The sequence below is a fragment of the Arachis ipaensis genome, chromosome B1 (assembly GCF_059453495.1).
Source record: "Arachis ipaensis isolate K30076 ecotype BB chromosome B1, ASM5945349v1, whole genome shotgun sequence".
NCBI classification, from domain to species: domain Eukaryota; kingdom Viridiplantae; phylum Streptophyta; class Magnoliopsida; order Fabales; family Fabaceae; genus Arachis; species Arachis ipaensis.
The window spans coordinates 56,523,466-56,549,367 of NC_142436.1; the positions used below are offsets into that span (position 1 = coordinate 56,523,466).

At 38.6% G+C, this 25,902-nt stretch overlaps 1 protein-coding gene across 1 annotated transcript in view; it reads right to left on the reverse strand.

The window, feature by feature from the left end:
• Positions 1–408: 408 nt before the first annotated feature.
• Positions 409–25,902, reverse strand: part of LOC148576660 (uncharacterized) — an 87,576-nt gene continuing 62,082 nt past the window's right edge. The window contains exon 3 of the mRNA XM_088502768.1: positions 409–2,009. Within this exon, the coding sequence (XP_088358894.1) occupies positions 409–2,009 (1,601 nt within the window). The remainder of the gene's footprint in view (positions 2,010–25,902) is intronic.

A 25,902-nucleotide genomic window follows, 5' to 3' on the forward strand; every position in this document is an offset into this window, starting at 1 on the left:
GGCGCGGCGCAGGCACAACTCTCTGGAAAATGTATGGAGGTTGGAACTTCTCAATCCACGCGTACGCACGCATGGCGCGCGCGCGTGGATGGTCGAAAATGCTGGAAGTGCGCGTACGCGCCATGTACGCGTATGCGTGGATGGTGCTGCGTTTTTCAAATTTTTTTTTTTTTGTTTTTGCACTAATCCAAGCATTCCAAACCTCCAAACAGCTACCAAAACACCCTAAAACCTTATTTAACATACTAAACTACCAATTAAACTCAACTATCTAAACAAAACATGAAATTAAACTAATTCTATCAATATGTACAAAAGAGAAAATGAAAGAATTTTACCATGGTGGGTTGTCTCCTACCTAGCACTTTTGTTTATTGTCCTTAAGTTGGACTTATGGGGAGCTCCTCATCAAGGTGGCTTGTGCTTGTACTCATCTTGGAACTTCCACCAATGCTTGGACTTCCAATAAGCTCCATCATTCAAGATTAATATCTTCAAGCTTTGATGGAGTTCTTCACAAACCATGGGCTCCCAATGTTGATCCTCATGTGTTCCCGGATCCCATATTTTGTCTTCACACCCATCTCCAAGTTGATTATCATTAATCCATGTGGGTGGTGAGCAAGGTGAATTCTCAAGGAAATGACCAAACATCCTTCTAGACCCAAGCGATCTAGTTCTACACCAACTCTTACAATTAAGCTTTGAGCATGCAACCATAATGAACCTAGAATGATATTTCAAACCACTAACCATCTCCTTTTTACTCTTAAAGCCACAAATATGTCTTAGTTGACCATCCGTCTTAAGCAAACCATATTCAAGGGGAATAATAAAGCTTGAGCATAAGGAATTTACCCACTTGAATGAGAGAATGGATGGTGGTGGCTTGGGGAGAGGTATCTCCAATGTGCTAGCGAGCTTCACTCCCTTGTGTTCTTCCTTGTCAATCTCCACCTCTTCATAAACTTCTTCATTCTCAATCCTTTGTTCATCAACTTCATCTAGCTTGTCTCCATCACTCAAGTCATAAATGGGAGGTTGAGAGAAATCTACCTCCACATCACTTTTAAATTCATTGGGAGAGGATTCTTCAAATTCAAAGGATTCTTCACCAAGAAGATTGGATGCATGATCTTCATCACCAAGGGAACTCAATTCTTGCTTCATTCTCTCCAAGTCTTCATATAGAATATGCCTTGGAGGTTGTGCACATTCCTCCTCAACATCAAATTTACTCTTCTTGGAGGGATTTTCTTTGATTTTAGCTTCCCATGGAAGTTTCGCATCTCCTAAGTCTTCAACCACTTCTTCCTCTTCTTCAATGGTCATAGGTTCCTCCAATTGTTCTAACATAAAGTAGGCTTCCTCCTTTTCCACCGGAGTTTCCAATCTCTCCTTCATGCTATGCTCTTCTTGAGCCATGGGAGTTCCTTGAGTGTCCAAAAGTTGGGATGCTAACCGGTTTACCACCGCATCCAAGGCGGTCATGAATTGTTGCACATCCCTTGTCATCTCCTCATGTCCTTGAAGAAGAACACCAAGGGTTCCATCCATTAGAGGTTGGAGTGGATAAGAAGGTTTATTGTCTTGGAGAAAGGGTTCATTATAGGAAGGTGGTTCTTCTTGGTGAGGTGGTGGTGTGTATTGAAGTGGTTCTTGGGAGTAGTAATCTTGGAATTGTGGTTCCATGTATGGCTCATATGGTTCAAAAGGAGGTTGGTATGGTGGGTAAGGATCATGGTCATATGGAGGTGTTTGTTGAAAATAGGCTTGTGAGTGTGGTTGAGGGTCATGTTGAGGATATGACTCATAGGCATATAGTGGTGGTTCTTGGAAATCACAAGGAGATCCACCATAGCCATTTGATTGATATGCATCAAAGAATGGCTCTTCCTCATAGTGCATTGGTGGAGGTTGTTGCCATGATGATTGATCATAAGCATATGGCTCTTCCCACCTTTGATTGTCCCATCCTTGATACACATCTCCATTATAGTCCTCATCACCTACAACATAGTTGTAATCACACTCATAGCCAAAATGAGAATTTATAATGGAAAGAGAAAACAAAAATCAAAAGATAATGGAAAATAAGAGAAATAAAATTCTACAACTAGCAAATAAAGCAAAAAGCAAGATATTCACACTATTCACATATGTACAATAACCAATAACATAACACCATTGCAAATCCCCGCCAACGGCGCCATTTTGACGAATGGATTTTTGATGGTTTAGAATTTCACAAATGAATTCTCGTTGCAAGTATAGTTTCTAAACCAATCACTAATCCTTTCATACAAAAAGTTGTTTGTCACTAGTACAAACCCCTAAAATTTATAAACCGAAGTATTGGACCTCGGGTCGTTCTCACTAGGAATTACAATAAAGTGTCTTGTTATTGGTTATGAGTTATTTTGGGGTTTTGGATAAGAAGCATAAAAAGTAAATGGCAATGAAAATAAACTAACAACTATAAAAGGCTCTTGGTAAGGTGTGAGAACTAGAAGTCCTATCCTAGTTATCCTTCTCAATTGTGATGAGAATTGTTCATTGCTACCACTTAGTTAACCCTTACTAAAGAAAGGAAAGTAAAGTGGATGAATTGACTTGAGCCACAAGTCCTAGCCAACTCCCAAGGAAAGACTAGCTTTAGTGCACTCCAAACCAATTATCAATCTCTCCAATTATCAATCAACAAAGGAATTAGATAACTCAAGTGTCACTAATTACTCTACCTAGGCCAAGAGGAACAAAATCTAACTAATAGCTATAAGAGACATTTCATCAAAAACATAGAGTGCAATACAAGTGAACACATAAATTTGCAAGAATTAAAGAGAGATCTAACTACAAAGGCAAGAGGTCCACAATAGAAAACTAAATCAATCATGAAACAACAAAGAACTTACCAATTGCATTGAAGGAGAAATGTAGATCTACAAAAGAGAATTCACAAACTACAAACAAAGGAATTACATTAGAAGAAGAATCCTACAAGTGCAATAGAGGAGAGGAACGAAAATTAGAAGAGAGAATAAGAAGAAATAGATCTAGATCTAAGAACTAATCTAATCCTAATCCTAGAGAGAAGAGAGAGCTTCTCTCTCTAGAAACTAACTACAAAGCTAAACTAAACTAATTGGTAACTAACACCTAAAGTATGAAAAGTATGAAAAAAGTCCCCCATTCCTCCTTCAATCCTTGGCTTAAATAGCATCAGAAATGAGTTGGATTGGGCCCACAAGGCTTTAGAATTCGTTGGCCACGTTTTGCTTTAAGTGAACTAGGTGGCAGCAACGGCGCATGCGCGTACTTTGCGCGTGCGCGTCACCATACGTGGTTCAACCATAGAAAATCTTATATCGTTTCGAAGCCCCAGATGTTAGCTTTCCAACCCAACTGGAACCGCATCATTTGGACCTCTGTAGCTCAAGTTATGGCCGATTAAGTGCGAAGAGGTCGGCTTGACAGCTTTCCGGTTCTTCCATTTCTTCATGAGTTCTCCAACTTTTCATGCTTTCTTTCTTCATTCCCTTGATCCAATCTTTGCCTCCTAAACCTTAAATCACTTAACAAACATATCAAGGCATCTAATAGAATCAAGGTGAATTAAATTTAGCTATTTTGAGTCCTAAAAAGCATGTTTTCACATTCAAGCACAATTAAAGGAGAATATACAAAACCATGCTATTTCTTGAATAAATATGGGTAAAAGGTGATAAAATCCCCAAAAATCAATACAAGATAAACCGTCAAATTGGGGTTTGTCAACGCGCACGCGTGACCTACGCATACGTATGACAGACGCCACGTGCAGGAAGTTGCAGAATTCGCCCCCAGTGATTTCTGGGCTGTTTTTGACCCAGTTTTTGGCCCAGAAAACACAGATTAGAGGTTATAAAGTGGGGGAATGCATTCATTCATGGGGACAACTTTCATATTCACAAAATTTAGGTTTTAGATGTAGTTTTCTAGAGAGAGAGGCTCTCTCCTCTCTCTTAGGTTTTAGGATTAGGATTTCTTCATTTTCTCAATACCAGGTTCAATGTTCCTTTAATTTAGTTTCTCTTCTACTTTTATTTATTCTATGGATTTAGTTTGTTTATTTTCCCAATTTGATTTATGAACTCTCCATGTTAGATTTGATTTCTTTATTTAATGCAATTTGAGGTATTTCATATTTATGATTGCTTTCTTCTATTTATGATATAAATAATTTGGATTTTTCTCCTTTTGGCTTTAGTTGAGTAATTGGTGACACTTGAGTTGTCAAACTCAGCTGTTGATTGAAAATTTGAAATTGCTGATTGATTTGGATCCCTCTAAAGCTAGTCTTTCCATAGGAGTTGACTAGGACTTGAGGAATCAGATTGATTAGTCCACTTGACTTTCCTTTATTTAGTAAGGGTTAACTAAGTGGGAGCAATAACAATTCTCATCACACTTGATAAGGATAACTAGGATGGGATTTCCAGTTTTCATAACTTGCCAAGAGTTTTTGTAGTTATTAATTTACTTCTTTGCCAATTTATTTCCTTGTTCCCTATTTCAAAAACTCCAAAAAGATACAATTTCATAACCAATAATAAATCATACTTCCCTGCAATTCTTTGAGAGACGACTCAACGTTTGAATACTTCGATTATAAATTTTACTGGGTTTGTTATTATGACAACCAAAGTTTTTGTACGAAAGGATTCCCTGTTGGTTTAGAAACTATACGTACAACGAGAATTTATCTGTAAAATTCTTTACCGACAGAAAATCAGTTCGTCAAAATGGCACCGTTGCCGGGGAATTGCAAACGTGTGCCTTATTATTGGTTATTGTTAATATTTTCTTTTTCGTTTCTTTGTTAGTGTTTCTAGTTTTAGGAGTTTATTTTCATTAATTTCTATTAGTTTTTATTTCTTTTGATACTATGAATTCTCATCCCTCTGGCTTTAAGTTTGGTTCTAATATTGTTGTAAGGAATGGAAGCTATAATAGGAACATGCATCAAGGTCAAAACAATCAAAGATGGAAGGAGCCACGAGGATCTGATCAACCCTTTCGACAACAACACCTTCCAAGATACCATGGACAACGACCATCCTACAATGCATGCCAAGACAAGAGTTATGGTGGACCTTTTCGTGACAACCAACCTCCACCAGTTTACTACGGTCAAGAACTATTCCGAGGTGCGTACCAAGATGATAGATGTGGTGGACCCCCTTGTAGTTACCAACAAGCCCCATCATATGCCTATGAACCACCTCCTCAACATAGCTTTGAACCACCATACTCACAAGCCACCTACAATCATTCACCTCCATATGACCCTAACCCTTACCCACCCCAATTCCAATCCAATTACTTCCAAGAACCACCACTTCCATATGCACCATGTCCATATCCATCGACCCAAGAATCACAGGCTCGCCTCAAGGAAACAGTAGATCAATTTCATGCAGTCCTTCATAAACTGGAGCAAGCAATAAATCAATTAGCTTCCCGATGTTCGGACACTCAAGGAACTCCCATGGCTTCATGTGGAGAATCTAATGAAGAACGTAGCATGAAAGACACTAGAAGCTCTGGTGGACAGTAAGGAGCATGACTTTATTTTGGAATAAGTAAAGGAAGCCGGAATTATTGAAGAAGAAGAATTGGTTGAAGACTTAGGAGATGTGGAACGTCCATGGGAAAGCCCAGTCATAGAGCCCACTTCTAAGGAGTTTGAATTTGATGTTGAGGAGGGTGTACAACCGCCAAGGCATATTATGGTTGAAGACTTTGAAGGGGATGATCAAGAGATGGATTCAATCATTGATGAATTCTTATTTACATTTGAATTTTCTCCCATTGAACTTGACATGGAGATTAAAGAAGAAGAAGCACAACCTCCCATACCCTTGGTGAACAATGAAGAAGAGATCGAATTGGAAGAAAGCTACCAAGAGAAAGAGGTTGATATTGAAGAAGCTTGCAAAGAGGTGGAAGTTGTCAAAGAAGAGCCCAAGAGAATGGAGTTGGAGATCACCTTGCCAAGGTTGTTGGAGACCTCTCCCCCAAAGCCATCACCATCCATCCCTTCATTCAAGTGGGTAAATCTCTCATCTCTAAGCTTAATTAGCCCATTTGAATATGCTTTGCCTGAGATGGATAGGCAACTTAGAGCTCTTTGTGGTTATAAGAGTAAGAGGGAGATGGTTAGTGGTTGGCAACACAATCCTAGGTTCATTGTGGTAGGAAGCTCACGGCTGAATTATCATGGTTGGAAGAATACTAAATTGTATGGGTCTAGAAAGATGTTTGGATGCCTCAGTGAGAATTTAGATTGCTTACCACCCAGTTGGAACAAAGATGGTCAACAAGAAGACGGGTGCAAAAGCAAGGTTTGGGACCCCAGAATTCAGTCTAGCAATCAACACTCTTGGGGCCTTGTCATTTGCTTAATCTTGCTTGAAGGCTCTTTGCGTCTAGTTTGGGATCCCGAAGGCCATTGGAATTAAAAACATTGGTGGGGATTCAAGGATCAGTACAAGCACAAGCCACCATGACAAGGAGCTCACCAAATGTCCAACTTAAGGACTTTAACTAAAAGTGCTAGGTGGGAGACAACCCACCATGGTATGATCGTCTCTTTTTATTCTTAGTTTTATTTTATTTTAATTTTATCAGTGTTAATTCGTAAATTCTGCATCATCATTTGCATTCTGCATTCTGCATTCTGCATATATATATATACATATATATATATTTATTTATTTATAAAGAAAGGTGGATGACGCGCAAGCGTCCCTGACGCGTGTGCGTCTCCCTTAAATTCGGCATAAAAATGTGTTTGGCAGAGAGTTGCGATGGCCTGGCGATGGTATCGTGCTATAAGCACAAATTCACCCAAGCGTACACGTCCCTGACACGTACACGTCACTTTCACCATACGGTCATCCACGCGTGCGCGTACTTGACGCGCGCGCATCGCAAGCAATTTTGGCCACTGTGCGAGACAAACAGAGAGTTGTGCGTGCGCGGGGCTAGTCTCGCGCGATTCGCACACTCAGAGGCACGCAAACGCATCCCAGACGCGTATGCGTCGCCTAAAATTAACGTGATCCACGCGTACGTGTGATTCACGCGTACGCGTCGCACACAACGCCCAACTAAAATACCTCAGCGCCTGATTTCAAATCATCCACCCCTCAAATCCTAATTCTTTTAATCCTAATTATTTCTTACTTTCTTCTTCTTCATTACTTCCCATCCTTCTTCACTTTCATTCTATTTTACTTAATTTATTTGCATACTTTCATTCATTGCATTTTAATTTTGTGCATATTTTTATTTTCTTTTCTAAGTTATTATTTCACCATTGGTGTTAAATATTCTTCTTCAACTGTTGCACCTTTTCTTGCATTATGTTAGTGCTTCGTGACTTGTTTTACACTGTTGGATGATATTATTTATCTGTCACTGCCAATCTTTTATATTACCTGTATCCCTTTTGTATTGACATGAATTTATATTTTCTTACATTACCCACATTCTCTTTCCCATTGTTGCAAATTTTTGCACTCTTGATTTGCCATGTGCTTCTACTGTTTTCTCACTTGCATGTTGTAGCTACCATGTAATTGAGACTCTCATCATTTGGCATTAACCCAACCATATTTTAAATTGTTTCCTATCTTTGTTTTTGGGTTACTTTTCTTATTTTTCCTCTTCTTTCAGGATGGCCATCGAGGAAAGAAAACAGAAAACATTTACATGGGGCGACAGACAAGTCCATCTGCACAATCTATGGAGAAAAGCGTCAGTTGGAGCAACCCGTCCACTTGCACATCTCAGCATGCACTGAGGACGGTGCAATCTTTAAGTGTGGGGAGGTCGATACCGACTTCCGTGGGTTAGTTATTTCCTTTTCAACACCAATGTTTTATATTCTTTGTTTGTTCATTGTTGCCTTTGCATGTTTGATTGCATATTTGTTTAATTTTGTGCATATTTTACCACCATTTGGTTAAAGTAATATTTTCTTTTTCAAGAAACTTTTTATAAAATTTCACTAATTTGATTTAAAATTTTTGATAAACTTGTTTTGAAGGAATATTATACTGGAACATGGTTTAGTGCTTGAACACACAAAACCTGTGAGATTTTGAGCCTATTTGAATTGGTTGCATTCTATCAACCAATATTTTATTTTTGGTGTGTGTTGTTCTCTCTAAAATTGTGATCTTTGTCTTGCTTAATTCTATATTTCCATTGTTTGATGTATGCATGCACTTATGTGATTGAGGCATTGTTTCACTAAGCTTACATACCCATATGGCCTTAACCTTTTCATTATCCTTTGCAAACCAATTTTGAGCCTATTTTACCCCTTTGTTCTTTACTTTTGCTCATCACTAACTCTAAGTGAAAAACAATAATGTCCTTAGTTTGAATCCTTGGTTAGCTTAGACTAGTGACAGTGCTCACAAATTAAGTATGGGGAAATTGGGTTTGCCAATATTTTGGTTTGAGAATTGGGTATTGTGTATTCTTGAGAAAATATGAACAAGAATGTTAAGAACATGTTTATGCATTCAATACCTTAATCATATGCATTGAAAAAGAAAAAAATTTATTAAGAAAAGAAAAATAGAAAAAGAAAAAAAAGAGAGAAAAAGAAAAGAAAAAGATCACATAATAAAAGGGGACAAAATGCCCCAAAGTAAATGGTGAAAGCAATGCATATGAGTTGTACTCAAATTCGGATGCATGAATATGTGGAAAAAATAATTAATGGGTAGTTAGGCTTTATATTATGATTACATGGATTGTCCTAAGTTAGGTGAGAAGTTTAGGTTAATTAAGGATTCAGATTTTAGTCTACTTAACCAAATACAATCCTACCTTGACCCTAACCCCATTACAACCCTTAAAAGACCTCTTGATTTGTGTATTTGTGCATTAAACTTTTGTTGATTGGTAGAAGAAGAGCAATCCTTAGAAAGCAAGATTAGTAGAGAATTGAAAGAATCAAACCTCAAACACCTGAGCGATTAGAGTGTGTATACACTTCTAGTGAGGGTTCAATGCTCGATTTCTTGTTCTCGGCTTTCATGAGCTATCTTCTTCTTGCAAGTCTATTTGTACTTCATTTTTATGATTTGAATTAGTGAAATCCAGTTCATATTTGTTCTTGAAAGATTTATTTACTTTTCACCAAGTATGTAAAAGCATTTTGCATTTAGATAAATTGCATTGCATAGATTCCACCATTCTACCTTCACTCTTTTTCAGTTTCTCTTGAATTTAGCATGAGGACATGCTAATGTTTAAGTGTGGGGAGGTTGATAAACTACTATTTTATGATTTATCTTGTGTTCAATTGAGTGTTTTTATCAATTCCTCACCCACTTATTTATATAATTTGTATGGTTTTACAATTCCTTCCTTATTATGTGATACATATGAAAACATGTTTTCCATGCCTTAAAAATGTTAATTTTAATTATCCTTTATTACCATTCGATGCCGTGATCTGTGTGTTAAGTATTTTTAGCCTTCATAGGGCAGGAATGGCTTAGAGGACAGAAAGGAAACATGCAAAAATGGAAGGAACGCGCAAAATAAAGTTTTGAAGGAAACGGTAGCGACGCGCGCGCATGGACGACGCGGACGCGTGCCTAGCGCAGAGCACGAGCGATGCGTATGCGTGACTGACGTGTATGCGTGATAAGGAAAACTTCCAAATGACATGGACGCGTGACCTATGCGTACGCGTGACTGACGCCACGTGCAGGAAGTTGCAGAATTCGCCCCAGCGATTTCTGGGCTATTTTTGACCCAGTTTTCGGCCCAGAAAACACAAATTAGAGGCTATAAAGTGAGGGAATGCATTCATTAATGGGACAACTTTCATATTCACAAAATTTAGGTTTTAGATGTAGTTTTCTAGAGAGAGAGGCTCTCTCCTCTCTCTTAGGTTTTAGGATTAGGATTTCTTCATTTTCTCAATTCTAGGTTCAATGTTCATTTAATTTAGTTTCTCTTCTACTTTTATTTATTCTATGGCTTTAGTTTGTTTATTTTCTCAATTTGATTTATGAACTCTCCATGTTAGATTTGATTTCTTTATTTAATGCAATTTGAGGTATTTCAGATTTATGATTGCTTTCTTCTATTTATGATATAAATAATTTGAATTTTTTCCCTTTTGGCTTTGGTTGAGTAATTGGTGACACTTGAGTTGTCAAACTTAGCTATTGATTGAAAATTGGAAATTGCTGATTGATTTGGATCCCTCTAAAGCTAGTCTTTCCATAGGAGTTAACTAGGACTTGAGGAATCAGATTGATTAGTCCACTTGACTTTCCTTTATTTAGTAAGGGTTAACTAAGTGGGAGCAATAACAATTCTCATCACACCTGATAAGGATAACTAGGATGGAATTTTCAGTTCTCATACCTTGCCAAGAGTTTTTCTAGTTATTAATTTATTTTCTTGCCAATTTATTTCTTTGTTCCCTATTTCAAAAACCCCAAAAAGATACAATTTCATAAGCAATAATAAATCATACTTCCATGCAATTCCTTGAGAGACGACCTGAGGTTTGAATACTTCGGTTATAAATTTTACTGGGTTTGTTATTGTGACAACCAAAGTTTTTGTACGAAAGGATTCCCTGTTGGTTTAGAAACTATACTTACAACAAGAAATTATCTGTAAAATTCTTTACCAACAAAAAATCAGTTCGTCAAAATGGCGCCGTTGCCGGAGAATTGCAAACGTGTGCCTTATTATTGGTTATTATTAATATTTACTTTTTTGTTTCTTTGTTAGTGTTTCTAGTTTTAGGAGTTTATTTTCATTAATTTCTATTAGTTTTTATTTCTTTTGCTACTATGAATTCTCACCCCTCTGGCTTTAAGTTTGGTTCCAATGTTGTTGTAAGGAATGGAAGCTATAATAGGAACATGCATCAAGGTCAAAACAATCAAAGATGGAAGGAGCCACAAGGATCTGATCAACCCTTTCGGCAACAACATCTTCCTAGATACCATGGACAACGACCATCCTACAATGCATGCCAAGACAATAGTTATGGTGGACCTTTTCATGACAACCAACCTCCACCAGTTTACTACGGTCAAGAACTATTCCGAGGTGCGTACCAAGATGATAGATGTGGTGGACCCCCTTGTAGTTACCAACAAGCCCCATCATATGCCTATGAACCACCTCCTCAACATAGCTTTGAACCACCATACTCACAAGCCACCTACAATCATTCACCTCCATATGACCCTAACCCTTACCCACCCCAATTCCAATCCAATTACTTCCAAGAACCACCACTTCCATATGCACCATGTCCATATCCATCGACCCAAGAATCACAGGCTCGCCTCAAGGAAACAGTAGATCAATTTCATGCAGTCCTTCATAAACTGGAGCAAGCAATAAATCAATTAGCTTCCCGATGTTCGGACACTCAAGGAACTTGGTACACGGAATCATGATCGCACACTTTTCACACGACTTCGTGCAGCTGACCAGCAAGTGCACTGGGTCATCCAAGTAATACCTTACGTGAGTAAGGGTCGATCCCACGGAGATTGTCGGCTTGAAGCAAGCTATGGTCATCCTTGTAAATCTTAGTCAGGCAGATTCTAATGGTTATGGGATTTTGATAATTGAAATATAATTAAAACAGAAAATAAGATAGAAGCACTTATGTAATTCATTAGTGGGATCTCAGATAAGTGTATGAAGATGCTTTGTTCCTTCTGAACCTCTGCTTTCCTATTGTCTTCATCCAATCATTCATACTTCCTTCCATGGCAAGCTGTTTGTTGGGGGATCACCATTGTCAATGGCTACCATCCGTCCTCTCAGTGAAAATGGTCCAAATGCGCTGTTACCGAACGGCTAATCATCTGTCGGTTCTCACTCATTTTGGAATAGGATCTATTGATCCTTTTGCGTCTGTCACTACGCCCAACACTCGCGAGTTTGAAGCTCGTCACAGTCATCCCATCCCAGATCCTACTCAGAATACCACAGACAAGGTTTAGACTTTCCGGATCTCAAGAATGGCCGCCAATAATTCTAGCATATACCACGAAGGTTCTAATCTTAGATTAGAAACCCAAGAGATATGCACTCAAGCTATTGCAGATAGAACGGAGGTGGTTGTCAGGCACGCGTACATAGGTGAGAATGATGATGAGTGTCACGGATCATCACATTCATCATGTTGAAGTGCGAGTGAATATCTTGGAATAAGAATAAGCTTGAACTGAATAGAAAATAGTAGTACTTTGCATTAATTCATGAGGAACAGCAGAGCTCCACACCTTAATCTATGGGGTGTAGAAACTCCACCGTTGAAAATACATAAGTGAAAATAGGGTAGACATGGCCGAGTGGCCAGCCTCCCATGGAGGTCTCAGAACGTAAAAGTTACATAATGTGTTCCTGGTGCACGAATTGTAAATCACACTTTTCACAACTCGTACCACTAACCAGCAAGTACACTGGGTCGTCCAAGTAATACTTTACGTGAGTAAGGGTCGATCCCACGGAGATTGTCGGCTTGAAGCAAGCTATGGCTATTTTGTAATTCTTAGTTAGGAAATCAATGATAAGAGTGATTATAGTTACGAAGAGTAAATAGCATAAAATAAATAATACTTGTTATGCAGTAATGGAGAACATATTGAGGATTTGGAGATGCTCTGTCTTCCGAATATCTGCTTTCCTACTGTCTTCTTCTTCACGCACGCAGGTCTCCTCCCATGGCAAGCTGTATGTTGTGGATCACCGTTGTCAATGGTTACCATCCGTCCTCTCAGTGAAAATGGTCCAAATGCGCTGTCACTGCACGGCTAATCATCTGTCGGTTCTCACTCATGTTGGAATAGGATCCATTGATCCTTTTGCGTCTGTCACTACGCCCAACACTCGCGAGTTTGAAGCTCGTCACAGCCATCCCATCCCAAATCCTACTCGAAATACCACAGACAAGGTTTAGACTTTTCGGATCTCAGGAATGGCCGCCAATAATCTTAGCCTATACCACGAAGACTCTGATCATGAACCAAGAGGCTAAGAGATACACACTCAATCTAAGGTAGAACGGAAGTGGTTGTCAGGCACACGTTCATAGGTTGAGAATGATGATGAGTGTCACGGATCATCATATTCAACACGGTTAAGTACAAGCGAGTATGTTAGAACAGAAACAAGCGTGATTGAATAGAAAACAGAAGTAATTGCATTAATTCATCGAGACACAGCAGAGCTCCTCACCCCCAACCATGGGGTTTAGAGACTTATGCCGTCAGAAATACAATGTAAAGTGTAAAAATGTCATGAGGTCCAAAATAAATCTCTAAAAGTTGTTTAAGTACTAAACTCGTAACCTAAGTTTACAGAAAATGAGTAAACTATGATAGATAGTACAGAAATTCACTTTTGGGACCCACTTGGTGTGTGCTGGGGCTGAGACTTGAGCTTTACACGTGCCTAGGCTGTTTCTGGAGTTAAACACCAGATTGTAACCTGTTTTGGGCGTTTAACTCCAACTTGTAACCTGTTTCTGGCGTTTAACGCTAGAATAGGGCAGAGAACTTGCGTTGAACGCCAGTTTGCATCGTCTAAACTCGAGAAAAGTATGCACTATTATATATTGTTGGAAAGCCCTGGATGTCTAATTTCCAACGCAATTGAGAGTGCGCCATTTGGACTCCTATAGCTCCAGAAAATCCACTTTGAGTACAGGGAGGTCAGAATCCAACAGCATCTGCAGTCCTTCTTCAGCCTCTGAATCAGATTTTTGCTCAAGTCCCTCAATTTCAGCCAGAAATTACCTGAAATCACAGAAAAATATACAAACTCATAGTAAAGTCCAGAAATGTGAATTTTATTTAAAAACTAATAAAAATATACTAAAAACTAACTAAATCATACCTAAAACTATGTAAAAACAATGCCAAAAAGCGTATAAATTATCTGCTCATCACAACACCAAACTTAAATTGTTGCTTGTCCCCAAGCAACTAAAAATCAAATAGGATAAAAAAAAGAGAATATACTATAAATTCCAAAATATCAATGAAACTTAGCTCCAATCAGATGAGCGGGACTAGTAGCTTTTTGCCTCTTGAATAGTTTTGGCATCTCACTTTATCCATTGAAGTTCAAAATGATTGGCATCTATAGGAACTTAGATTTTATATAGTGTTATTGATTCTCTTAGTTCAGTATGTTGATTCTTGAACACAGCTACTTTATGTGTCTTGGCCGTGGCCCTAAGCACTCTGTTTTCCAGTATTACCACCGGATACATACATGCCACAGACAAATAACTGGGTGAACCTTTTCAGATTGTGACTCAGCTTTGCTAAAGTCCCCAATTAGAGGTGTCCAGAGTTCTTAAGCACACTCTTTTTTTGCTTTGGACCTTGACTTTAACCGCTCAGTCTCAAGTTTTCACTTGACACCTTCACGCCACAAGCACATGGTTAGGGACAGCTTGGTTTAGCCACTTAGGCCAGGATTTTATTCCTTTAGGCCCTCCTATCCACTAATGCTCAAAGCCTTGGATACTTTTTATTACCCTTGCCTTTTGGTTTTAAGGGTATTGACTTTTTGCTCTTGCCTTTTAGTTTAAAGAGCTCTTGGCTTTTTCTGCTTGCTTTTTCTTTTTTCTTTTTTTTTTGCCATTTTTCTTTTCTCTCTTTTTATTTTTCGCAAGATTTTGTATTCACTAATTTTTCTTGCTTCAAGAATCAATTTTATAATTTTTCAGATTATCAACAACATTTTTCCTTTTCATCATTCTTTCAAAGCTAACAATTTTAACATTCATAAATAACAAATTCAAAAGACATATGCACTGTTCAAGCATTCATTCAGAAAACAAAAGGTATTGTCACCACATCAGAATAATTAAACTAATTTCAAGAATGAATTCGAAATCATGTACTTCTTGTTCTTTTATGATTAAAAGCATTTTTCATTTAAGAAAGGTGATGGATTCATAGGACATTCATAACTTTAAGGCATAGACACTAGACACTAATGATCATGTAAGAAAGACACAAATATAAATAAACATAAAGCATAGAGAACGAAAACAGAAAAAATAAATAGACAAGGAGATTAAGGAATGGGTCCACCTTAGTAAGGGTGGCGTCTTCTTCCTCTTGAAGAACCAATGGTGCTCTTGAGCTCCTCTATCTCTCTTCCTTGCCTTTGTTGTTCCTCCCTCCTAGCTCTTTGATTTTCTCTAATCTCATGGAAGGTGCCATATGGTTATGGAAAATTAAAAAGTGGGGCTTTTTCACACCAAACTTAAAATGTTTGCTCGTCCTTGAGCAAAAGAAGAAAGAAAGGAGGAGATGGAAATGTGTGGTGGGTTCGGCCAAGGGAGGGTGATAGTGTGTATGAGGGGTTTATGATGGATGGATGTGAGTGGTGAAGAGAGTATGGAAAAGAGGGTGGGGTAGGTGGGGATCCTGTGGGATCCACAGATCCTGTGGGGTCAAGGACTTAGCATCCCTGCTCCATTGAGGCGTGCAAAATGCCTATAGAGTGCAATCCTGGTGTTTAACGCCAGACTGCTGCTTGTTTCTGGCGTTAAATGCCAGCTTTTCCCCCTTTCTTGGTGTTGAACGCCAACTTGGTGCTTGTTTCTAGCGTTAAACGCCAGATTGTAGCTTGTTTCTGGTGTTTAACGCCAGCTTGGTGCTTCTTTCTGGCGTTAAACGCCAGTCTGATGCTTTTTACTGGCGTTTAAACGCCAGTAAGCTCTCCCTCTAGGGTGAGCTGTTTTTAATGCTGTTTTTGATTTTGCTTTGATTTCTTTGACTCCACATGATCATCATCCTAAAGAAAACATAAAATAAAAAAGGAAAACAGAAAATTAACATAGATAAGTAAAAATTGGGTTGCCTCCTAATAAGAGCTTCTTTATTGTCTTTAGTTGGACCTTACTGAGCTTTTAATCTAGTCTCAGCTTTGAGCATTCTTGCTCAAGATTACCTTCAAGATAATGCTTGACTCTCTGTCCATTAACAATGAACTTCTTATTAGAATCAATGTCTTGAAGCTCCACATAGCCATATGGTGACACACTTGTAATCACATATGGTTCCCTCCACCGGGATTTCAGTTTCCTGGAGAATAATCTGAGCCTAGAGTTAAACAGCAAAAACTTCTGTCTTGGTTCAAAGACTCTAGATGACAGCTTTCTGTCATGCCACCTTTTTGCTTTCTCTTTGTAAAGCTTGGCATTTTCGAAAGCAGTGAGTCTGAATTCCTCTAGCTCATTTAGCTGGAGCAATCTTTTTTCTCCAGCTAATTTGGCATCAAAGTTTAGGAATTTGGTTGCCCAGTAAGCCTTATGCTCCAGTTCCACGGGTAGATGACAGGCCTTACCATACACAAGCTGGTATGGAGAGGTCCCTATAGGAGTCTTGAATGCTGTTCTGTAAGCCCACAGAGCATCATCCAAGCTTCTCGCCCAATCCTTTCTACGAGTACTTACAGTCCATTCCAGGATTCTTTTTAGTTCTCTATTAGAGACTTCAGCTTGCCCATTTGTCTATGGATGATTTGGAGTTGCTACCTTGTGGCTAATTCCATACCGGACCATAGCAGAGTAAAGCTGTTTGTTGCAGAAGTGAGTGCCCCCATCACTAATTAGTGCTTTAGGGACACCAAACCTGCTGAAGATATGTTTCTGGAGGAACTTCAGCACTGTCTTAGTATCATTGGTGGGTGTGTCAATGGCCTCTACCCATTTGGATACATAGTCGACTGCCACCAGAATATTAGTGTTTGAGTATGATGGTGGGAAAGGCCCCATGAAGGCAATACCCCATACATCAAACAACTCAATCTCCAAGATTCCTTGTTGAGGCATGGCGTAACCATGAGGCAGATTACCAGCTCTCTGGCAACTGTCATAGTTACGTACAAACTCTCGGGAATCTCTATAGAGGGTAGGCCAGTAGAAGCCACATTGGAGGACCTTGGTGGCTATTCGCTCACCTCCGAAGTGGCCTCCATATTGTGACCCATGGCAATGCCATAAGATCTTCTGTGCTTCTTCTCTAGGCACACACCTTCGGATTATTCCGTCTGTACATCTCTTAAAGAGATAGGGTTCATCCCACAAGTAGTACTTTGCATCAGTAATTAATTTTTTCTTTTGTTGCCTGCTGTACTTCTTGGGTATGAACCTTGCAGCTTTATAGTTTGCAATGTCTGCAAACCATGGTATTTCCTGAATGGCGAACAAATGATCCTCCGGAAATGTTTCAGAGATCTCAATAGAGGGAAAGGACGCCCCTTCTACTGGGTCTATCCGGGACAGATGATCAGCCACTTGGTTTTCTGTCCCTTTTCTGTCTCTTATTTCTATATCAAACTCTTGCAGAAGCAACACCCATCTTATGAGCCTGGGTTTTGAATCCTGCTTTGTAAGTAGATATTTAAGAGCAGCATGGTCAGTGTACACAATCCCTTTTGATCTTACTAAGTATAATCTAAACTTGTCAATGGCAAAAACCACTGCAAGAAATTCTTTTTCTGTGGTTGTGTAATTTTTTTGGGCATCATTTAAAACACAGCTAGCATAATAAATGACATGCAGAAGCTTATCATGCCTCTGCCCCAATACTGCACCAATGGCATGGTCACTGGCATCACACATTAGTTCGAATGGTAATGTCCAGTCTAGTGCAGAAATAACTGGTGCTGTGACCAGCTTAGCTTTCAGAGTTTCAAACGCCTGCAGACACTCTGTGTCAAACACAAATGGCATGTCAGCAGCTAGCAGGTTGCTCAGAGATTTTGCAATTTTTGAAAAATCCTTTATAAACCTCCTATAGAATCCTGCATGCCCTAGAAAGCTTCCGATTGCCTTAACATTGGCAGGTGGTGGTAATTTTTTAAATACCTCTACCTTCACTTGATCAACCTCTATTGCCTTGTTCAAAATCTTGTGCCCAAGGACAATCCCTTCAGTCACCATAAAGTGACATTTTTCCCAGTTTAAAACCAGGTTAGTCTCTTGGCATCTTTTCAGAACCAGTGTCATGTGATCAAGACAGGAGCTGAATGAGTCTCCATATACTGAGAAGTCATCCATGAAGACTTCCAGAAATTTTTCCACCATATCAGAGAAAATAGAGAGCATGCATCTCTGAAAGGTTGTAGGTGCATTACACAGCCCAAATGGCATCCTTCTGTAGGCAAATACACCAGATGGACATGTGAATGTTGTTTTCTCTTGATCCTGGGGATCTACTGCAATTTGGTTGTAGGCTGAATAGCCATTCAAAAAGCAGTAATAATCATGACCTGCTAGTCTTTCTAGCTTCTGGTCTATGAATGGTAAAGGAAAATGATCCTTTCTGGTGGCTGTATTGAGCCTTCTGTAGTCAATATACATGCGCCACCCTGTAACTGTTCTTGTAGGAACCAGTTCATTTTTTTCATTATGAACCACTGTCATGCCTCCCTTTTTGGGGACAACTTGGACAGGGCTCACACAGGGGCTATCAGAAATAGGATAAATAATCCCAGCCTCTAGTAACGTGGTGACCTCTTTCTGCACCACTTCCTTCATGGCTGGATTTAGCCGCGTCTGTGGTTGAACCACTGGCTTAGCATTGTCCTCTAATAGGATCTTGTGCATGCATCTTGCTGGGCTGATGCCCTTAATATCACTTATAGACCACCCAAGAACTGTCTTGTGTGTCCTTAGCACTTGAAGTAGCGCTTCCTCTTCTAGGGGATTTAAAGCAGAGCTTATGATCACCGGAAAAGTGTCACCTTCTCCCAGAAATGCATATTTCAGGGATGGTGGTAATGGTTTGAGCTTGGGTTTAGGAGGTTTTTCCTCTTCCTGAGGAAGTTTCTAAGGCTCTTTCAATTCCTTTGAATCCTCCAGATCAGGTTGAACATCTTTAAAGATGTCTTCCAGCTCTGATTCGAGACTCTCAGCCATGTTGATCTCCTCTACCAAAGAGTCAATAAAATCAACTTTCATGCAGTCTTTCGGTGTGTCTGGATGCTGTATGGCTTTGACAGCATTCAACTTAAACTCATCCTCATTGACTCTTAGGGTTACTTCCCCCTTTTGGACATCAATGAGAGTTCGTCCAGTTGCTAGGAAGGGTCTTCCTAGAATGAGAGTAGCATTCTTGTGCTCCTCTATTTCCAGCACTACAAAGTCAGTGGGGAAGGCGAATGGCCCAACCCTGACAATCATGTCTTCAATCACGCCTGATGGGTATTTAATGGAGCCATCAGCAAGTTGGAGACATATCCAGGTTGGTTTGACTTCTTCAGTTAAACCAAGCTTTTCTATAGTGGATGCAAGTATTAGGTTGATGCTTGCCCCAAGATCACATAAAGCTGTCATGGTGCAATTATCCTCTAATATGCATGGTATCATAAAGCTCTCGGGATCTTTAAGCTTTTCTGGGAAGCTTTTCAGAATGACTGCACTGCATTCTTCAGTGAGGAGAACTCTTTCAGTTTCTCTCCAGTCCTTCTTATGACTCAAGATCTCTTTCATGAACTTGGCATAAGAGGGTATTTGCTCAAGTGCCTCTGCAAACGGAATCTTTATTTCAAGAGTCCTGAGATAGTCGGCAAAGCGAGCAAATTGCTTATCCTGCTCTTCTTGGCGGAGTTTTTGAGGATAAGGCATCTTGGCTTTGTATTCCTCAACCTTAGTTACTGCAGGTTTATTTCCTACAGAGGTGGTTGGAGAAGCCTTTTTAGAGGGGTTGCTATCAGCACTTGTGTGTGTCTAATCCCTCACTGGCATTTGAATGCCAGGGTTAGAAGCTGGATTGGCGTTGGACGCCAACTTCTTACCTGTTTCTGGCGTTTGAACGCCAGAACTGAGCTTCCATTGGGCGTTTGATGCCAGCTCCTTGCCTGTTTCTGGCATTTGAACGCCAGAACTGTGCGTGGGTTGGCCGTTAAATGCCAACCTTGCATCCTTTTCTGGCGTTTGAACGCCAGAGTTATTCCTCTCTGTGCTCTTACTGTCCTCAGAGGGATTTTGGATAATATTTTTACTCATCCTCTGTCAGTTGTTCTTTTCTTGGCTTTCTGCTGCTCTGAAGTGAGGTATTTAATATTTTTCCACTTCTTAATTGAACTGCCTGGCACTCTTCTGTTATCTGCTTTGATAACTGCTGTTTTTTCTGATTCAATTGTGCTTCCATATTTTTATTAGCATTTTTAGTGTCTTGTAGCATCTCCTTGAATTCTGCTAGCTGTTTTGTTAGAAAACACAATTGTTGATTGAGTTCAGCAACTTGTTCTGGAGGACCAAGTTCAGTAGACACTGCTTTGGCTTCTTCTTTTATGGAGGACCCACTACTTATGTACAGATGCTGATTTCTAGCAACTATATTAATAAGCTCTTGAGCCTCTTCAATAGTTTTTCTCATGTGTATAGATCCACCAGCTGAGCGGTCTAGAGATATCTGAGCTCTTTCTATAAGCCCATAGTAGAAGATGTCTAATTGCACCCACTCTGAAAATATTTCAGAGGGGCATTTCCTTAGCATCCCTCTGTACCTCTCCCAGGCATTATAAAGAGATTCATCATCCTCTTGTTTAAAAGCTTGGATGTCCAGCCTTAGCTGTGTCATCCTTTTTGGAGGGAAATATTGATTCAGGAATTTGTCTAATAACTGTTTCCATGTTCTTATGCTTGCTGTGGATTGGTTATTTAACCACCTTTTAGCTTGATCTTTTACAGTAAATGGAAACAGTAACAGCCTATATACATCCTGATCTACCTCCTTTTCACGTAATGTGTCAGCAATTTGTAAGAATTGTGCCAAAAACTCAGTAGGTTCTTCTTGTGGAAGACCAGAATACTGGCAATTTTGCTGCACCATAACAATGAGCTGAGGATTTAGCTCAAAACTGCTTGCCTTGATAGGAGGTATACAGATACTACTCCTGTATGCAGCAGTAATGGGGTTAGCATATGACTCCAGTGTCCTTCTGGACTGTTCATTTCCACTTTTGTCCATGATGGAGAAAGGGAGATGATGCGGATTGCAAATAAATTTTTTTTTGAAAACCGAAATTAAAATAAAATAAAATAAAATAAATGAAAAATTGACTATAATTTCAAAAATTTGAAGAAAAAGAAATAAAAGAAAATTGAAAACTAAATTAATTAATTAAAAAGATTTGAAAAATATGTGAGTGAGGATTTTCGAAAAAATGGAGAGAGAGAAATTGGTTAGGAAGTTTTGAAAAAGATATGTCTTAAAATTAAAGATACTTGTAAGAAAATAAAATAAAATAAAATAAAATAAAATAAAAAGATATGAAAAAGATTTGATTTTAAGATTTGAGATTAGAAAAGATAAAATAAGCTAGGTAAGAGAAGATAAGGAATTTAAATTAAAAAGTTTTGAAAATTAAATTTTAAATTTGAAAATTAAATTTTCAAATTTGAACTTTGAAATTTGAAATTTGAAATAAGATAAGATAAGTTTTTGAAAAAGATATGATTTTTTTTGAAAAAGATTTGAATTTTGAAATTTTAAAACTTAAGATAAGATAAAATAAAAATTTTAAAATAAAATCTGAATTTTTAAACGGAAAATTCGAAAAATCAATTAAAATAAAGGGAAAAGATATTTTTGAATTCAATGAGGAAAGAGAAAAACAACAAACTGACACCAAACTTAGAATTTTTTTAGATCAAAATAAAGAAAATGAGTAAGAAAACTTTGAATGTCAAGATGAACACCAAGAACACTTTGAAGATCAAGATGAACACCAAGAACAATTTTTAGAAATTTTTAAGAAAATAAAAACACAAAGAACACCAAACATAAAATATGAAACTAAACTCAAACAGAAAAACTCAATTATTAGTTTATAAAAATTTTCGAAAAATTTAAAAGAGAAAATAAGGATTTAAAAAAAATTTCAACCAAAAATAATAATAGAAGACGCAATTTTTGTGACACTAAACTAAAAAGATAAATTTTTCCTAATCTAAGCAACAAAATAAACCGTCAGTTGTTCAAACTCGAACAATCCCCGGCAACGGCGCCAAAAACTTGGTGCATGAATTGTAAATCACACTTTTCACAACTCGTACCACTAACCAGCAAGTGCACTGGGTCGTCCAAGTAATACCTTATGTGAGTAAGGGTCGATCCCACGGAGATTGTCGGCTTGAAGCAAGCTATGGCTATTTTGTAATTCTTAGTTAGGAAATCAATGATAAGAGTGATTATAGTTACGAAGAGTAAATAGCATAAAATAAATAATACTTGTTATGCAGTAATGGAGAACAGATTGAGGATTTGGAGATGCTCTGTCTTCCGAATATCTGCTTTCCTACTGTCTTCTTCTTCACGCACGCAGGTCTCCTCCCATGGCAAGCTGTATGTTGGTGGATCACCGTTGTCAATGGCTACCATCCATCCTCTCAGTGAAAATGGTCCAAATGCACTGTCACCGCACGGCTAATCATCTGTCGGTTCTCACTCATGTTGGAATAGGATCCATTGATCCTTTTGCGTCTGTCACTACGCCCAGCACTCGTGAGTTTGAAGCTCGTCACAGCCATCCCATCCCAGATCCTACTCGGAATACCACAGACAAGGTTTAGACTTTCTGGATCTCAGGAATGGCCGCCAATAATCCTAGCCTATACCACGAAGACTCTGATCATGAACCAAGAGGCTAAGAGATACACACTCAATCTAAGGTAGAACGGAAGTGGTTGTCAGGCACGCGTTCATAGGTTGAGAATGATGATGAGTGTCACGGATCCTCACATTCATCACGGTTAAGTACAAGTGAGTATCTTAGAACAGAAACAAGCGTGATTGAATAGAAAACAGAAGTAATTGCATTAATTCATCGAGACACAGCAGAGCTCCTCACCCCCAACCATGGGGTTTAGAGACTCATGCCATCAGAAATACAATGTAAAGTGTAAAAATGTCATGAGGTCCAAAATAAATCTCTAAAAGTTGTTTAAATACTAAACTCGTAACCTAAGTTTACAGAAAATGAGTAAACTATGATAGATAGTGCAGAAATCCACTTCCGGGGCCCACTTGGTATGTGCTGGGGCTGAGACTTGAGCTTTACACGTGCCTAGGCTGTTTTTGGAGTTAAACGCCAAATTGTAACCTGTTTTGGGCGTTTAACTCCAACTTGTAACCTGTTTCTGGCGTTTAATGCTAGAATAGGGCAGAGAACTTGCGTTGAACGCCAGTTTGCGTCATCTAAACTCGGGCAAAGTATGGACTATTATATATTGTTGGAAAGCCCTGGATGTCTACTTTCCAACGCAATTGAGAGCGCGCCATTTGGACTCTTGTAGCTCCAGAAAATCCACTTTGAGTGCAGGGAGGTCAGAATCCAACAGCATCTGCAGTCCTTCTTCAGCCTCTGAATCAGATTTTTGCTCAAGTCCCTCAATTTCAGCCAGAAATTACCTGAAATCACAAAAAAGCACAAAAACTCATAGTAAAGTCTAGAAATGTGAATTTTATTTAAAATCTAATAAAAATATACTAGAAACTAACTAAATCATACTAAAAACTATGTAAAAACAATGCCAAAAAGCGTATAAATTATCCGCTCATCACAACACCAAACATAAATTGTTGCTTGTCCCCAAGCAAATAAAAATCAAATAGGATAAAAAGAAGTGAATATACTATAAATTCCAAAATATCAATGAAACTTAGCTCCAATCAGATGAGCGGGACTAGTAGCTTTTTGCCTCTTGAATAGTTTTGGCATCTCACTTTATCCATTGAAGTTCAGAATGATTGGCATCTATAGAAACTTAGATTTTATATAGTGTTATTGATTCTCTTAGTTTAGTATGTTGATTCTTGAACACAGCTACTTTATGTGTCTTGGCCGTGGCCCTAAGCACTCTGTTTTCCAGTATTACCACCGGATACATACATGCCACAGACACATAACTGGGTGAACCTTTTCAGATTGTGACTCAGCTTTGCTAAAGTCCCCAATTAGAGGTGTCCAGGGTTCTTAAGCACACTCTTTTTTTGCTTTGGACCTTGACTTTAACCGCTCAGTCTCATGTTTTCACTTGACACCTTCACGCCACAAGCACATGGTTAGGGACAACTTGGTTTAGCCGCTTAGGCCAGGATTTTATTCCTTTAGGCCCTCCTATCCACTGATGCTCAAAGCCTTGGCATCCTTTTTATTTTTACTACCTAAAAATAATGCCAAAAAGCGTATAAATTATCCGCTCATCACAACACCAAACTTAAATTGTTGCTTGTCCCCAAGCAACTAAAAACAAAGTAGGATAAAAAGAAGAGAATATACAATAAATTTCAAAAATGTCTATGAAGATCAGTCTTAATTAGATGAGTGGGGCTCCTAGCTTTTTGTTTTTGAATAGTTTTGGCATCTCACTTTATCCTTTGAAGTTCAGAATGATTGGCTTCTATAGGAACTCAGAATTCAGATAGTGTTATTGATTCTCCTAGTTCAGTATGTTGATTCTTAAACACAGTTACTTTATGAGTCTTGGCCGTGACCCTAAGCATTTTGTTTTCCAGTATTACCACCGGATACATAAATGCCACAGACACATAACTGGGTGAACCTTTTCAGATTGTGACTCAGCTTTGCTAGAGTCCCCAATTAGAGGTCTCCAGAGCTCTTAAGCATACTCTTTTTGCTTTGGACCACAACTTTAACCGCTCAGTCTCAAGCTTTTCACTTGACACCTTCATGCCACAAGCACATGGTTAGGGACAGCTTGGTTTAGCCGCTTAGGCCAGGATTTATTCCTATGGACCCTTCTATCCATTAATGCTCAAAGCCTTGGATCCTTTTTCTACCGTTGCCTTTTGGTTTAAAGGGTTACTGGCTTTTTCTGCTTGCTTCTTCTTTTTCTTTCTTTTCTCTCTTTTTTTTTCTTTATTTTTTTTGCCACTTTTTTTTTCCGCAAGCTTTTTCACTGCTTTTTCTTGCTTCAAGAATCAATTTTATGATTTTTCAGATTATCAATAACATTTCTCCTTTTTCATTATTCTTTCAAGAGCCAACAATTTTAACATTCATAAACAACAAATTCAAAAATATGCACTGTTCAAGCATTCATTCAGAAAAACAAAAAGTATTGCCACCACATCAAAATAATTAAACTATTTTAAAATTCAAAATTCATGTACTTCTTTTTCTTTTTCAGAAAACATTTTTCATTTAAGAAAGGTGATGGATTCATAGGACATTCATAACTTTAAAGCATAGACACTAGACACTAATGATCATGTAATAAAGACACAAACATAGATAGAACATAAAGCATAATTTTCGAAAAACAGAAAAATAAGAGCAAGGAGATTAAAGAACGGGTCCACCTTAGTGATGGCGGCTAGTTCTTCCTCTTGAAGATCCAATGGAACGCTTGAGCTCTTCTATGTCTCTTCCTTGCCTTTGTTGCTCCTCCCTTATGGATCTTTGGTCTTCTCTAATTTCATGAAGGAGGATGGAATGCTCTTGGTGTTCCACCCTTAGTTGTCCCATGTTGGAACTTAATTCTCATATGGAGGTGTTAATTTGCTTCCAATAATTTTGTGGAGGGAAGTGCATCCCTTGAGGCATCTTAGGGATTTTATGATGAGGAATTTCCTCATGTTCTTGTTGAGGTCCATGAGTGGGCTCTCTTTCTTGCTCCATCCTTTTCTTAGTGATGGGCTTGTCCTCATCAATGAGGATGTCTTCCTCTATGTCAATTTCAGCTGAATTGCAGAGGTGACAAATTAGATAAGGGAAGGCTAACCTTGCCAAAGTAGAGGACTTGTCCGCCACCTTGTAGAGTTCTAGGGATATAACCTCATGAACTTC